Source organism: Apaloderma vittatum, unplaced genomic scaffold (genome assembly GCF_000703405.1).
Source record: "Apaloderma vittatum isolate BGI_N311 unplaced genomic scaffold, ASM70340v1 scaffold45752, whole genome shotgun sequence".
NCBI classification, from domain to species: domain Eukaryota; kingdom Metazoa; phylum Chordata; class Aves; order Trogoniformes; family Trogonidae; genus Apaloderma; species Apaloderma vittatum.
This window is the reverse complement of record NW_009702795.1, coordinates 1-16,017: the sequence shown is the minus strand read 5'-3', so window position 1 is coordinate 16,017 and position 16,017 is coordinate 1. Positions and strand designations below refer to the sequence as shown.

Sequence of the window (16,017 nt, the reverse complement as noted above, 5' to 3'; positions counted from 1 at the left end):
CTCCTGCTACTGCCTGATATTCCCCACTCCTCCTCCCTCCTGCTATTTGAAGGCATGTCAGTTTTACCTGGTAAAGTGCTAAATCTCCTACTTACTACAGAAACTACTTCTGTGTGCCAAGGTCCTATTCTCACAACCTTGTTTAGCACACTGAACTAAAGTCAGAAAACAAGTTCACAGAGCCCACAGCTTCTCTAAGAACTAACTCAGGCTCTCAAAATAGATTTAGTTGCAACCTCAACTGAATGTTAACCTCAGGGAGAAATTTCTTTACTGGTCTACTCCATATACCATTTGGTACAACACTGGTGACAGGAATGAACTTTAGCAAAGAAGTAGAGCTGTTCATCTTCTGTACAAAGACTAAAAAGGCAGAGTGTTTTGCCTGTATTTAGCTGCCACACAAATTTTAAACTAACAAGCATACCAAGAATTACACTTTCCATTTTGTCACGTTTTCACACAAATAGTTTGTAGTATCCTGAGTAAGACATTTAACTGAAAAATAATCCTTACATATTGGGCTGATACAAAAGGTACTTTATCCCAAAAAAGCACTCAGCAAAATAGATATAATATTCTTAGCCAGAAACTTCAGCAGTCTCCTTACATCCTAATCCTTGCAAGACATTTTAGTCCATCATGCATTCTAGATATACAAAATGTCTACAGACAGAAAAGAGTTGCCAGTGATAGCTGGCTAGAAGCTTCAACTTCCCAAAGAGTAGTGAGCTTGCTAGAAACAATTTATTTTAAATCTGCAGAAGTTGGCAGCTGTCCTCTCATCTCTCAAGAAAGAAGTCTATAATACACAGAATATGGCTAAGAGAGCAGACTCCAGCTGTAACACAATTGGAACAGGCATTAGAGCCAAGACCAGGAACTGATCCAAGTTCTGACTCAATTTTTATCGTTACTATTTGAGGCATGATTGATTGAGAACAATTTGACAAGTCATAACTAAAGCACAGCCAGGAGATTTTTGCTTCTTTCAAACTATTTCTTAGCCTTGAACCTACATCCAATCAGAAGTAATTCTTTACCTTGAAGAGGGAAGGATGAGCAACAGTGAAGCACCTACTGCTACAGGGCAGCAATTCAAGGCCAAGATCCTGCAGTGCCAGGGGAGAAGCCACAACTTCATCCCAGAAAAATAATTTGTCACTAAGGAAACTACTAATTGCTAGAGATGCTACCTTTTAGTCAGTTGGAGACCATCAACAAAAGCTTCCTCTTTCATTATTCCCAATCCCATCAAAGAGCAAAGTGCTTGAAAACCACATAACCTGCAAGTTAGTTCAGTCTTAATCCTTCTCTATTATACAAATGAACTACATATGTACGCTGGATAAGGAACAAACTTTGGTGCTACTAAAATTAGGGCTTTAGGTATGAGACCAAACAGTTATCAATGAGATGATATCAACTTCCCAGACCCAGAACAGCTGTACAATTATTTTTCACTCCTGTGGCCACCTAAGGGAAAGGCTACAGTAGCTCAGGTGATGAGCTTCTTAGAACCATTACAATGAATTGGGCTCCCACACAGAAGGGGACACTAACTCACTGAAGGGGACTTGGGTGATTACACATGTAGCAACATGGGCTTTTTCAGTCCAGGAGCAGACTGCAATTACTAGCTGCCAAGCCACAGCCCTGCTATTGCTTTGCAGAGGCATGGCACCTACCAAGATTCTGCACTGCCATGAGGAGCAACTGCTAGCAGCTTGACATCACTGTGAGCTTGTGCATAACATCCCTTGCAAGCACCTTACACTTACCCAACAGACGATGCTTTGACCTGTCTCCAGGTAGCATCTCTGCCAACGCTACCTGTTAAAAGCTTGCAATAGTAGCTGAATACTTCTAGCCACTGTCAATCCTAACTTATGAGTCCAGCTGTACTTGTATTAAAGAAGATCCATTCAGCTCAGTGCCCTGCAGAACATTAATCTCAAGTACAAATCTCTGTCACCTGGCAGGTCAGTACTGTCTCAGCAGTCTGGGGTAGTGCTGATATAACTTAAATACTTAATATTTTGGCTGGCAGTAGTAGTGTAGCCCACTAAAGCTTTCAACGTAGGACACACTCTGTTTTATTTCATTGCTAACAGAATAATGGAGACCAATACTTTTAACTGCTTAGTTTGTTTTTTTTTATTTTTTTGCCGCTCTTCTGCATTTAAGATTTACAGTGGTTTCTTAAAGAGCATTCATACCTGTATACCTCTATAAGGTAACAGACAAAATTGTTTCAATCATACATAGAAAATTACTTAGGCTTACAAATTTTTGGCAATCGTAGTAACCCGTTTTTTCCTATTGCCGTTGCCCCAACCATTGAAAAAGACAGTGTACAATAAATTTACATTTGAAATATTTCAAAGTGCTTGACAGTGATTTTTCCAAGAATAATATTTACAAGTGACCTATACACATATGTACAGGTGTTACAAGTTGTGGCTGGAATATGGCTTTCTATGGAAAGTGCTTTATATTTGGTCAGTGATGTTACTGACTGACCAATCCAAGGGTTACTGATAAAATGGTAACCACCAAACACTGAATTGTTGTGGACAGGTATTTACAGAGCTTGTTGTTAAGCTATATAAAATAGCTATTTACATAAGTGTTCCATACATACGAAAGTATCTTCTTTCTTCCAAGAATGGAGGAAGTCTTTCAGCCACAAACCTGGTTACTATCCCCAAAGAGTGTAAAACACAAGTAAACTGGAAGTGATTGCTGATCCAGCCTTCACACCATATCATCATCTGTGCTCACAACAGATATCTGTACAAAATAAGTACAAGTTAGCTACAATTGTAATAACAGATGATACAAAACAATGCATATCATCACTATGCAGCAGTTTGAAACAGGGTCTATTTCCGGAGGCTAGTGACCACATTCAGCACTGATTACCCCATCGCAGTTATAGCTGCCTACTGCAGGTTCAACCTTGATTGAAAGGACAACTTCTCAGCTGATTCTGCCCAGAGGTTTGGATGCAGCCAGCAGCTTTCAGGATCAGAGACCGCTCCTAAACTCAATTCAGCTATCATTTGACAGTCTGTCTACTCTGATGATTAACCTGAAGCCTCAAACATATTGATAGGTTTACTTACTGCAGGATAGGTGTGTCCTACTGAACAGCTGTGCCTTCCAATATCAATTGTGAGGTCCTCTTCTGTAGTTTTCAGGTAGACAGGATTATCAAAATTCATGCTTTTCATGTTCTTCTGCTGCCAGTTACGCCACATGAAGTAGCCAGCTACTGCAGCCATCACCAGCAATACTTTAGGGAGAGAAACAGGTTGCAAGTATGGACTAGGATCAGGTCAAGCTCCTCATGAAGAGTGGCTTGTCCCACTGCAAAGGGATCCCAAGGGCTAGAGAATACTCTACTCACAGAGAGGAAGAACAGTCCAAGCTGCTGATGTTCCTCCAGCTGCAGCTACTTCAGATGTTGTACCACTGACGTTGAACCCTGCACAAGAATTTGAAGGAGTGAGCTTGCTTACTGATAGCCTGGCAGACTTTGTCAGGTGTAAGTACTTCCCAAGGCCAGAAGCTGCTAATCATATACTAGCTTCTCATGAATGCACTGCAAGAACAGTGTAACAGGATCCATCCTATGGTGGTAGAAAACTTTTTTTTATTGCTTGCCTTGTCTAAGCACTCCTGGGGATTTCATGGAATCTGTATGTTCCACACTGTCACAAGTGAACTAATTACATTTATCACATGCTCCAGCAATTGTACTTGTACTACATACATGACCTGGCCTGTGTTCTCTACTTGCAAGCAAAGGACAAAACTTCACGTATGCTAGTAGGTCAGTTTGCATTTAACTTCTCTAATGTTTAGCAGTCTTAGTTATTGGGACCAGTACCTCCAGGAACTGGTCCAACAGCTGGGGATTTTTCTGTTGTGCTGGTATCTTTAGCCTCAGTGTAAGTCACAGTTGTTCCAGTACCTGAAACTAATTATAGATCAAGAGCCCAGTTAATCCTGAAGTTCTGCAATGGCTTAGCTATGAAAGCCATGATAGTGAATGCTTAGCTGATGGTAGAATGATCATGCAGCTTATTAGCTTTACTGGAAACACTGACATTAGCAATTTCACTAGCACACCCTCAAGCTGAGGGCTTTTCATCAAAAATAACTCCAAGAACAAGGCTAGTCAGTTAATCAGGATCGAATCACAAGTATTTAGTCATGACAACAGTAAACCACCTCATTCTTCGCTTCTGGTTTTCCAAGTAAGATTTTAGTTCTACAAGTTTACTGGTTAGGTACTGTATCTACAGCAACTCTTTAGATCAGTCAACTGCGGACAGCATCTCTGTGCTCAATGCTCTTACTGTGGCAGTCAAAATCAACATGCAACATAGTACACATCACCTTGGAGTTTCTAGTGCACTCCACTGGACAAACCTGTCACATAGAGTAGTAGCAGCAGCATGTTTATTTGGACCATGAAAGAAGGTCAAAACAAGCTTCCTTGGCAGCAAGATTAGCCTATCAGCTTTTAAACACTGTGTATTTATACACAGTAGAGCCATGTTAGTTTATACCCCTTGTTCTAAAAGAAAGGGGCTCAGTATATTTTGTGCATGTGCTTGCTGTCTACAGAAAGCCATGGAGGTACAAGGTCTTGCTGCAGATGATGATGATGATGCAGAAGCCAAGCATGGACTTTAAACAGCACCTGCAGACTTTGAGGGCCACATTAATGCATGCTGGAAAACCACTCCTTCCAAGATTAATTACATCAGATTAACTCATGCAAAGCTGTCAGCCTATACTGCTGTATTTGCTTCTAACAGGTTGAGTAGCCCTACCCCTCCTCCATGCATCCTGGAAACCATTTCAGTCATGTTACCATACCTGCACACCTCAGACCATCCTCCTGCAAGAAGTATCCAACTGGACATGCACAGGTATACTTTGGAGAATGTTCATTTATCTGAGGAGCAGGCAGGCACAGGTAGCTGCAGCCTCCATTTGCCATGTTCTCTTCACACCAGTTCCTACCTGTTGGTATAGCAAGTGACAGGAGTGAGCCCAGGTGTATAGTATAATTCTTTTCCTCAGTAACTGCTCCAGTAGACTTACTTGCCTCTGGAGGTTATAGATTTGTACCTGCTCTGTCTAAGACAAAGCAATTGCAACTAGACCTTCTTTCACCCTCAGTGTGGGCAAGAGCATGAGAAGCTCCAAGCACTCTAAGCAGAAGCAGACAGCTCTGCAGGGGAGGGATACCATGTGCCGCCATCCAAGCAGGGACAGCTTCTTACAAGTATAAAATGATGTAACTATAAACTTTATTAGAGTTACCTGAAGGCTGAACAAGCTCATGATAAACAATGATGTCCTGTGCATCATTGAGGTTGTTCACTAGGGTAACCAATTCAGATCCAGTAAATTTGTTGGCACCATAGACTGCCTCATTCTCTCCGTCAATCCAGTACACACGGTCCTAGAAGACAGTCATTGCATTCCATTACTTCTATGTTGCTATTAGCTCATAATTGCTAGCCACATCCTAGCATGGGGATCTTTGACAGTTACTACACAAAGTCATTCTTACCTCAAATATTGTTAGAGCAAGAGGATGAGGAAGAAACATATGAGATTTCAGCACAATTCTACGGTCCTGGCCATTCAGGTCCACACTTGACAGCATATGCAGTTTAGAATCAAGCCAGTACAGACGGCTTTTCACAAGATCTAAGAGGAAAAAACCCAAACATATTCACTATCTATACGGAGAAAGCCTCCAAAGCCTCCTGCAAAAGGTGAAACACCTACAGGTTCAGAAATAGTTGCAGTATTGCCCTAGTTTCTTACCATGCCGGGATGCAGAAGGCTGCTGCAGTGTTGCCTAAGTGGCCTGTGCCTCAACTATAATACAGAGCAGTGCAAGGAAAGTTACCATTTCAGTATCTGAGAAGTGTTATCTGTGCCTGTTGCAGTGTCTCCAGGCACACAGGAACTTCCCATTCTCAGAAGCTGAAAATAGTTCTCTGAAGGGTGACCTTGGGTAGCAAACAAATTGCTAACGCTCCAGAATACCTCTGGCACAGAGACAAGTTCAACATACCTAGAGCAATTCCATTAGGCCACTGGATTTCTGTTGTCACAAGCTGCTGTCTGTCAAATTTGCTTTTTCAATTTTTGCTGGCTCACCCCAGTCTGACCAGTACATAAAGCTGTGAAGCAGAATTTATGTTGTATGATGCACTATAGTACTGTGTAGTATCACTCTTAACCAATAACTAAAAAAAGTCTACCTAAGTCAGTTATCAGGACATGGAGCAGCTGGCAAATCCACTTTTAGGAGAACCAGGACAAATACTCACCCAGAGAGAGGATCTACAGCAATAGAAGCTGGCTCTTTCAGCTCAGAGAAAAACAAAACCTTTCTTTTTGTGCCATCTAGGCTAGCCACTGAAATGGTCTTTGCAGTTGAGTCAGACCAGTAGATGTTCTTATAAATCCAGTCAACAGCAATTCCAGAAGGGCTCTGTATGTTGTCCAGGATTCTCACATGTGTTCCAACTTTATCACGGGTATCAATAGAGGCACTGAAAGACAAGAATTACTTGCTTTCAACCCCTTCCTCCACAAATACTACCATTTGACATGCCTTAGGAAATACTGCTCTCAGATCTCAGGCAGACAATGCAGAACATGCACTGGTGACTTTCCACAGAGTGCCTTTTGTACAATTGTAGCAGCAGCTATGAGGAAGTGCAATAGGCTATGCACACTGCTAGCTGTGGGAACTTTTATCTACTTTGTCTTTAGGACATCAGGAATATAGCTCTCATCAGCAGAGCCTAGAGAAAAGTCTTGGGTAAAATAAGGGATAGTTTAGTTTAGGGGAGCACACTAGGGTTCAGAAGGTAAGTCCATTTACCTGAATATTGCTTTTTGGCTGAAGTCAGCCCAGTAAAGCTTTTGCTCAGCAATATCAGCATCTAGAGCTACAGTGTTTCTTAGTTGCTCTACTAGCTGAATATATTCTTTCCTCTCAAGTCCGATCTTCCTGATATCCCGGCGGTTCGTGAAAATTAGACATGGTTCTTTCCCTGTGAAAAGACTGTGAATGTTATCTGTGTTTCTAGACATGCAGACACATACTGCTCCTTCCATGACAAGTTTTAAGTTATCCTGTTTAGTGTTTGCCATTCCACACCTTGCTAGTGGATGCTGGCAGAAGTCTTGGCTGCACCACATCCTCTTCCGCCTCCACAACTTGCCCAGGGGGCAGACGCAAGCTGTTTGTCTGGCAGCTTTAAGTATTGCAGCATGGCATCACTCAAAGTGTTAACAGTGTTCAGGTCTGTACAAGTTATATTGTTATGAGCCTAACAATTAGTCTCAAAACCTTAACAGCATAAACAGTACATCAATTGCTACCTCATTTTAAGTTCAGGATATAGAAGTGTTATGCCTGTACTTACCCACTGCCTTGCACACTCCAGTAGCAAGATCCATCTGATAGCCACGGCTACATTCACATTTGTAGCCCCCTTTCAGGTTGATACAGATTTGACTACAAATACCAGGGTTCTGACACTCATCAATATCTGTAAAGACAACAATACAATTTGTTCTCTCCAATACCATCAGCAGGGCCCATATTAAGCTACTTGATACTTGCCTCCACAGGTTCTCCGGTCTGTAAGCTCAAAGCCAGCTGGACAGTCACATTCATAGCCAATAACAAGATCTCTGCAGATATGAGAGCATCCACCATTGTTGACCAGACATTCATTTATGTCTAGAAGAGAAGAATTGGTGACTTTGAGATAGGACACATTTAGTCTTGAAGTCTTAGCTGTGGAGTGCTTTACCCACACATATTCTAATGATGCCTGCCACATTTGATAAATCACTTTGGCACCTGAAATCACCTGCAAGAGATCCTCTTCAAATTGCTATCTGCCCAACTATTAGCATATTACTTGGGTTACAACTGGCAGAAGCAGAAAAAGATTGAAGCTCCTGGAAGTTTCAACTTCTAATGCCTTCAATTGCCTTCTGGCCATGGTGAAGACATCCCAACAGCCAGTCTGGCTAGGAGAAAACTAGCCTATTGACTGGGCTGCTTGATTGTTTCCTTGCCACCAAGGAAGTGCAGATGGGCACTCCAGACTGACATCTGACAGCTCTGATAGCTATGTCTGGTGGTCAGCATTGCACAATGAGTTTGTTCACTTACTACACTCCTTGAGGGGCTCATCACTCCAGTCCTTGCAGTCTCTCTGCTGGTTACACACTTTATTGACATCTATGCATTCTCCACTTCGGCATTTGAATTTGCCAGGTCCAGAGCACTGAATAACTGAGATAATGAAGACTGTGAGGATGACTGCCAGTGTCAATAGATATTCTGCAAAGACTTTATTCTTGCTTAGTTCCACACTTACCATTGTTACAATTTGCTTCATCAGTACCATCCAGACAGTCCCTTACACCATTGCACTGCCTACTCCCATGGATGCAGTTCCCATCTTCACATCTGAATTGGTCTGGTCTACAGGTCCGAGAAGCTGAGGATATAGCCATTACAAATTTAAACTCATGAGGTCTGATGAAGGGAAGAAAATAAAATAGGAGCCAATCAGCACCTGCTAGAGAAGGACCAAGTCAACTTACGGCAGTTGATTTCATCGCTTCCATCCTTGCAGTCAGGATCTCCATCACAACGCCACTTTTTGTGGATACATTCACCTGAGCCACATTGCACCTCACTGGCAGAGCACTTCACGGGAGGGGCAGGCTGGCGGCCACATTGCTCCAGAGATTCATCTGAGTGGTCAGAGCAGTCAGCATCATCATCACAGACCCAGCTGATAGGGATGCAAGTGGAGCTCTTGCACTGGAACTCATGAACTCCACAGGTAGGAGGTGTACACTCCAGCTCATCACTGCCATCACTGCAGTCATCTTGGCCATTGCAGACGAAGCTTTTGGAAATACACTGCCCACTGCTGCATGTGAACTCTGCCGGACTACAAGTCACATTGCCTGGAGTAACAGGAGTAAGAGAAATTAGCAGGTTGTCACAAGAAGGCAGACTTCTGTATGAAGGTGTTTTGCTTTGCAGGTTCTTTTATCAGATGTATATAATCAGCATCAGTTAGGAGAACCTAGCTGGCCACCTACAGGACACCTAGGCCCCCAGAGACTGTCCTCCTTGGCTTTGGATGTTATGAGTGAGAGGCATCAGTTCTGAGCTACTGAGTGATGATAACCTCCTTCTGAAGCAGCTAGGCTGTTCTGCTTCAGAGTGTGAGACTTTCAGAAAACAGGCTCAAAACCTGTGAACCAGAGACAGAAAACAGGCTCAAACCCTGTGAACCAGAGAGAGAAGGCAAGAGAACTCCTAACTCTAGAGTACAGACTAAGATTAAGGTAGCCAGATGGTCAGCATGCACTGTAGTTTGAAATTGAAGTGCTTTGTGCTGCTCCCCAGGACAGGAGTGGCCCATTTCCCTGGACCACTGGGGATAACAGATCAAGATCTTGCACCAGTTGATGCTGTGGTATTAAGGACATCCACACAACTTATGCCAGTACTAGTTTAATAGCAGTGTAGCTAGCATCTCAGTATGCCTAGGCTGATAGTTTTATCAGCTTCATTAGAACCTCTCTCTCTCTGTAGACTTACTTATCAGATTCAGGTGTTTGCTTGCTGAGTAAAGCAGCAAGTCCACAGACACATCGCAGAAGTCTGGAGATCTGTGCCTCATTAGCCCATCCAGGTAAGGTGACTCTGACGGAAGCCAACCATGTGGCTTTGCTTACAACAAATCTGTCTCAGGACACCTCAGACAACTCATACATATGCAAGTTCATTAGAACAAGACAGGAATGCTGCACTCTAAAGCCTGCAGTGGAGGCTTCACTTGCCTATTAGCCTGAAGTTCAACTCCAGCACCCAAAACCTAGTCTGCACTTCCAGACAAATGCACAGAATATTCCAGGACAGCGCTATAAAGCAGATGAGCTATGCCCTTGGCTCCAAGTCACTATAACATTTTTAAAAGACTATCTGCTAGTATAAGCAGCAACTACAGATACAGAACTTTTGGAACTACAGAAATTTCGCAGAGAACAAGTTATGACGGTTTCCTTGACATGTGACTAAGGCTATAGCTATTGCCAAAGTTAGCCGGAGACCAAAGACAGATGTTGAACAGATTATATTGCTGTAGTTCTTAGCAGGATAGAGGAGTGTTAGAACAAGTCCGCTTTAAGTGGGCTGCAATACAAGATGAATGTTGGTTTAAGGAGACATTGATACTATGAGAAATTTATCTTTCCAGGTTTACTGCCCAGCTAGCTCCTTGCCAGACAAGTCAATTTCAAATAGTTATGCAGCCACTGTTTCTTCCCTTACCACAATTCTCTTCATCTTCTCCACTGTCACAGTCTTTTTCACCATCACATTTCCAGGACACTGGGATACACTGGGTTGACTGAGGACCACAGTTGATTTCATTTACTCGGCATGTTCTCAAATCTATTGAAAAAAGTTTAAGTTCAATTTAAGAGTTCTGAAACTTAAGAGCTATTGATCTTGGGTTTTAGCAGTTGTCCTGAAAGTTGAGACTGAAAGGCTTCAGCTCCAGACAAAGTTGCAGTTAATTAGATGCCAGCATTCGTCTAAGCTGATGGCTCCATCATGGAAGAGGTTACACTAGTTTGTAGTATTCAGTGAAAAAGCTGCTTCCAGCTCCTAATAGATTAGTATTTTAAGAGCGTCTTTGTAGTGGTAGTTCTGTGATTGCACACCCGTTACACTGTAGAAGCTTGAGCTATAATACATAGTAGTAGGCAGGAATAATGCCAAAGTGCAGTAGGACTTGAGGCTGAAGTATTCCTCAGTGTGTATCCTATTGATAGAGAGAGTGAAGCTTCATGGATCTTATTCTTTGATTAGTTACCCCACTTACGATCAGGACTGCTAACTGTGAGACCTCACAGTCAAGCCTCTGCACTTCTGCTTCCCACCCCTCAATATGTAGCCAGTCACTCATTTCCTACACTAGCTCTAGATATCTTGCAAAGTGGTTGTCTTGGAGGACAGTGATCGCTTGATGAATAAGCCACAGCAGTGGTCAGGCCTGCTGTGTTGTGCTTGCTCCTTCTCACTGAGAGAAAAACCTGGTACTTGCTATCTGTTACCAGGTACAAGTGCAAAGTCCCCAGTCAGTTCTTTATCTTTAAGTAATAAGAAGTCTTGTTGATACCCCAATGTGGGCCAAGCCAAACTAGCATGTAGGAAGGTGCTCCCTAACACAGGTTCAACCTTCCTTAAGGAGGAAGGCCAGGCTGTAAGCAGGCAAGAAGTCAAAATGCTACTCCCCACAGTCCTCCCTGTACTGACAGGCCAGGCTCACTTACGGCACAGTTCAGCACTCTCGTCAGACCCATCCTCGCAGTCCGGATCTCCATCACACTGCCATCTGTTAGGCACACACTGACCACTGGTGCACACGAAGTCAGATTCAGCACATGTCTTCTTCACTGCAAGGGAGAAGGACAGCCACTTGTTTAGAGACCCCAGCTTCTCTTGTTTGTTGCAGCTAGACATAAGCTGCCTTGCCCTACAAAAGTGATGCAATATAATTAGTTCTTGGATGATTGGTGTTGTCTTCAACCAGTCTAATGACTTGTGTAACACCTCCTAGAGAGTTTTATACTGTGCACAGATAAACATTTATCTTTTGGTAAGCAAGCACTGATGGACTGCTACTTTTCAGGGAAACCGTGCTGCTAGAACAGCTGCTGCTTTGAACACATTTGAGTTAAAGCTAGCTCTATTGGTAGTAACATTCAGATTTTGAACTGTGAGTTTATTATCAAGGCATTTGCTTGTCATTAAAAAAGCACAGCACTTTGTAACCCTAAGGTAACAGTTTAGGTCTGCTTGAACAGACTGATAGTTCAATCACACCAGTGTTGGATATTGAGTCCTTTTTGCCTTGTCTCTAAGTACATCTAGTCATCCATCTTAGCCTCTATGTCTGCTTAAAGCAAGAGTTGGCAGCCAAACCTAGACTTAGCGTTTATAGGGGACTAAGCAGAATTACTTTCACACACAAAACAAGGCATTTAACCATGGAATAGCTAACAGCTAAGTGCTAAGAGCAAACAGTTTCTACTATGTCTTCAAGCACCAAGTGTAAACTGTCTCCATTCTGTCCTTGACAGTTATTGCCCTTGCAAATAAAGAGTTTTGGTTCCGCTTTCTTCTCTTAATTACCAACTCCAGGAGACTTTCACAGCTTTCAGGAAGATCCAACTGCCTTGGATGGATAAAAGGCATCCAGATAGTCCCCCAGTTGTTCCAGGGAATTTGTTTTCCACTTTGTATTCCATTTACCAGAAGTGCTGGATGGAATAAGGATTTCTCTAGCTATTTCTCCACTGCAAGGCCCCCCTGCTATAGAGGTATGATTTCGATTACTTACCACAAGCAGTCTCATCACTGCCATCTGAACAGTCCTCATCACCATCACATTTCCAGAGTGACGGAATACAGCGTCCGTTACTACATGGGAACTGGGATTCTTCACACTTTGCTCTCGCACCTTCAATGAAAAAAAGGAAGGCAATTCCCAATACTGTTCAGGAATACTTTCTTGCTTTTACCTCACTGCTGATCTAGAAGTTATCCAGCTTAATAAACACCATAACAATACCATAAAACCTAGTCTGAACTCCAAATCTGTGTAGTCACCTTATTCAACCCAGAAAGTAAATCCAGAATCTTTCCTTCACAGTACAAGTGCAGAGCTTAAGCACTATGACAGTCCATCTGCCAGACACACAACAATAAACTTGCCTCAGTGTTCCTACTGAATTTTCCTTTCAAGGCAGGTCAAGTTGCAAGGCAGAGGGGTGCATGCACACAGCGACTTCTTCTATCTAATATCTAGCCTTGCATTTTCAAAACTTTTCAAACTTTAGGCAGGCTAGGTTTAAACCTGACTAATGTCGACCTGGATTAGCATTTCAGTACACACTGCTACCACATAACAGCACACTCCCCAAGATGTCCATAAGGATAACTTTATCTGGTCTGAACAAGTTCATCTGATATCTGTAGAAAAACAAGTTTTCAGTAAGTTACTCCTCAAACAAGGGCACCCGGAGACATTCCTTAGCATCCACAAAAAGAAGTGTTATTACTTATCTGGATCTTGTTTATTAAAGCTAGATCAGGTGTGACACAAAGAGAGCAAGACAATTTATCACTTCCTTTTGGAACACAGTCTGTTGTCTCCCAACGGGTAACAGTCTTGATTTGTTAGTACGCATGAGAAACGTACTGCTTTCTATATGGCACTTAGGAGTTACCAACTCTAAAACTGTATGACCCCATCCCCAAGGGAATCTACTTTGTCTTAAAGCAGTGTTATAACGATCCCTAAAAGCAGCAGCCTGCTTCTTCAGCAGCTGAGCCAGAGCTGTTTCATGGAACGCATGCAGGCACGTGTGTAATTTCCTGCATTAGTATTGGCTGCACGTGTCTAAGGCAATACGCAAGCCCTCTGCTCCTCCTTGGTTTATTGCATCATTTAGTGCTTTGACTTGGCATTTCAGGGCTCAAAAAGGGCATCAAATTTTAGTAGAACATTACTTTTCATTTTATATCTTCTGTGTGTGACATGCAAAATGCAAGAGAGCTTCCAAGTGCAAGGAAGCTTTTCAGCTATTTTACATTATACTGGTCAGCTATCAGGCACTAGGCAATGGCAAACCCTGGACAGGGTACAAGCAAAAAAAAAATACAGGCAATTTTACCTGCCAAGTGTCTCATGTATATCCACGCTAGAAGTAAGGGATTTGAAACTGCAGCTTACCGAGTCCTGCTAATGCTTTAGCATTTGTGCTCGCTGAGCACAACTCACTTGTGTCAGACAGGGCCACAACAACTTCTTTTGTGGGAACTGTGTTCAAAGAGTGCCAAAAAATTTGAACATCAGCTCTTATACTCTGTATTTCCATCCCTCCTTCCCTCTTCAGGACAGGAGTTACACTAGCGTGACTTTGTAAGGCTACCTCTATTTGGCCAAAAGATGTCAAACAAGAAGATTGCCTTGTGCTAGAAGGCAACTCTGCTGCCAGCTTAGAGAGGGCACAGAAGCCACAGTTATCAGTTTCTTCTAAGCCTGCTGTCCAGTAGCCCTCGTTGTCCAGAAACCTCTAACAGAATTAGCCTTCTGCTTGCAAGCTCCATTGACACAGTATTCCAGTTATTACTGTACTACCACCTAAAACATGCAATGACGGACTCCAACTAGTTTTGAGACTTTCTTATCCAGGCTTGCAGAGTGAGAACAGTTAACCTTTCCCAAAATAGCACACTAGAGATATTAGACTAAGCCTGCCACTCAGGAGATCCCAAAATAACTCCACAGTTACTCCATTTCAAGCCAGAATAACTAGAAAAGGCTTGCTAAACTATCCTATTACACTGTGACTTAATAACATCACTTAGACCTAATGCTGTGGTGAAGCTGCACACAAGGCTAAATGAAACAGTGATTGTGCCTGGAGTAACAGCTATAACTTTACAATTGCCACCTTTACAACATGCCATCCCAAGAAGGTATCATCACTTCTGCAGCTGATACCAAGTGAAATGTCAAAGCCACTACTTTTGTTAGCTCACACACAAGTAAAGAACTGACAGCGCCTAACACCCACACAGGTGGCCCAAAGGTAAAGGTCATCATCTGTTGCTGCCATTGAAGGTGTCTGTCAAACTCTAAAGGCCACTTGGAGTGAGCTCCAGGTAAAGACAAACATTAGCTCCAGCCAGTAACTAACTATGCTCCCATCTGACACAAAGCAGAGTTCTGCAGTGCCAGGTAGCTATTTAGTCATAACACTACTGGTCTAATCCACGGCAATTTGAAGTAACAGAGTCACACTTCAGTTGCAGCTTCAGCCACTAGACACTTAACAACTTTTAGGCACCAATTAGCCACTAAATTAAAGCTTCTTCTCATGTGCTACTCATACACTAGAAGCACACTCACACCTTTTCTCCTCCCTGGGATAAGGCTTAGGCAAAAAATGTAAAGAATCAGTAACTTCACAGCCTGTCATTGCTAAGATATATTATTTTACTATTTCCCAGGTAACTACTTAGTAGAAGCTGGCTCATAAGCAGCAACGTGTGCCAGGTGAAGAAGCACAGTTATAATGACCACCCAAGCTAAACTAGCTTTCTCCCTGCCTTTGCTGTCGCTGTTTGTCTGAGCCCCTTAAGCAAATTGTCAGATCACTTGTCTGAGCAGCCTCAAACATGTGACACTTGTGTCCTGTCATCTGACACCAAGTCTCAGAAAAGCTTGCAACAGCCATTGGTAAACTTTGTTAGAGCTCATACAGGAACTAGCTTAGACTCCCCCCAGACCCTGGCAGTTGCAGCTATTAGGGGGAAGGAGCTGGTGGGGCCACTAACTCAAACTGAGAGAAGACTCAGACTAACCTGGTGGACTAAAGTTGCCCCCCACCACAGATCTCTTGTTATTATTTCTGACCACAGTGCACAAGCAGTTTCACTGCCAGCCAGCACGGTCCTTCATGCCACAGCTGCTTAGTCACGTCTGTTCTAGACCAGACATGGGAGCAATCTGCATGACTGGGAACTGAGGAGTGACTAGGCAGACATTTCTCCCTCTCTTCTTGCACGAGGACTGGAAGCAACAATCCCCTGGCTGGGCTCTACCTGACAGACCCGGTGTCTTAACTACTGTGCACAGTTACGACTACAAGGGCCACCTCACACCTCACCGACACAGCCAAGACCTCAGGCCTGCTTTAGGGCACTAGTGAGGAAGAGCCACACAACCACGCAGCCGTCAGCTGCCCACCTCCCACCTGGACCCCACTTCCTGAAGGAAGGAAGGAGTCAGACCGTGGATCATCACCTCCCCACGAGGGGAACACCCTCCCACAAACTTGCAGGTCCCTCTG

The 16,017-nt window shown here is 43.1% G+C and overlaps 1 protein-coding gene across 1 annotated transcript; it reads right to left on the bottom strand.

The window, feature by feature from the left end:
- Positions 1-2,133: 2,133 nt before the first annotated feature.
- Positions 2,134-13,979, bottom strand: LOC104270091 (very low-density lipoprotein receptor-like; the record flags this gene model as incomplete). The annotated part of the gene is given in 19 exon segments (XM_009864346.1): positions 2,134-2,793; positions 3,129-3,298; positions 3,413-3,490; positions 4,894-5,040; positions 5,344-5,485; positions 5,597-5,736; positions 6,110-6,169; positions 6,172-6,218; positions 6,369-6,593; positions 6,929-7,100; positions 7,476-7,601; positions 7,676-7,795; positions 8,237-8,359; positions 8,445-8,567; positions 8,674-9,045; positions 10,421-10,543; positions 11,428-11,550; positions 12,498-12,650; positions 13,941-13,979. Coding segments are annotated over 19 exon segments (2,519 nt in total), but the record flags the coding sequence as incomplete, so codon positions are not given.
- Between the last annotated feature and the right edge of the window lie 2,038 nt (positions 13,980-16,017).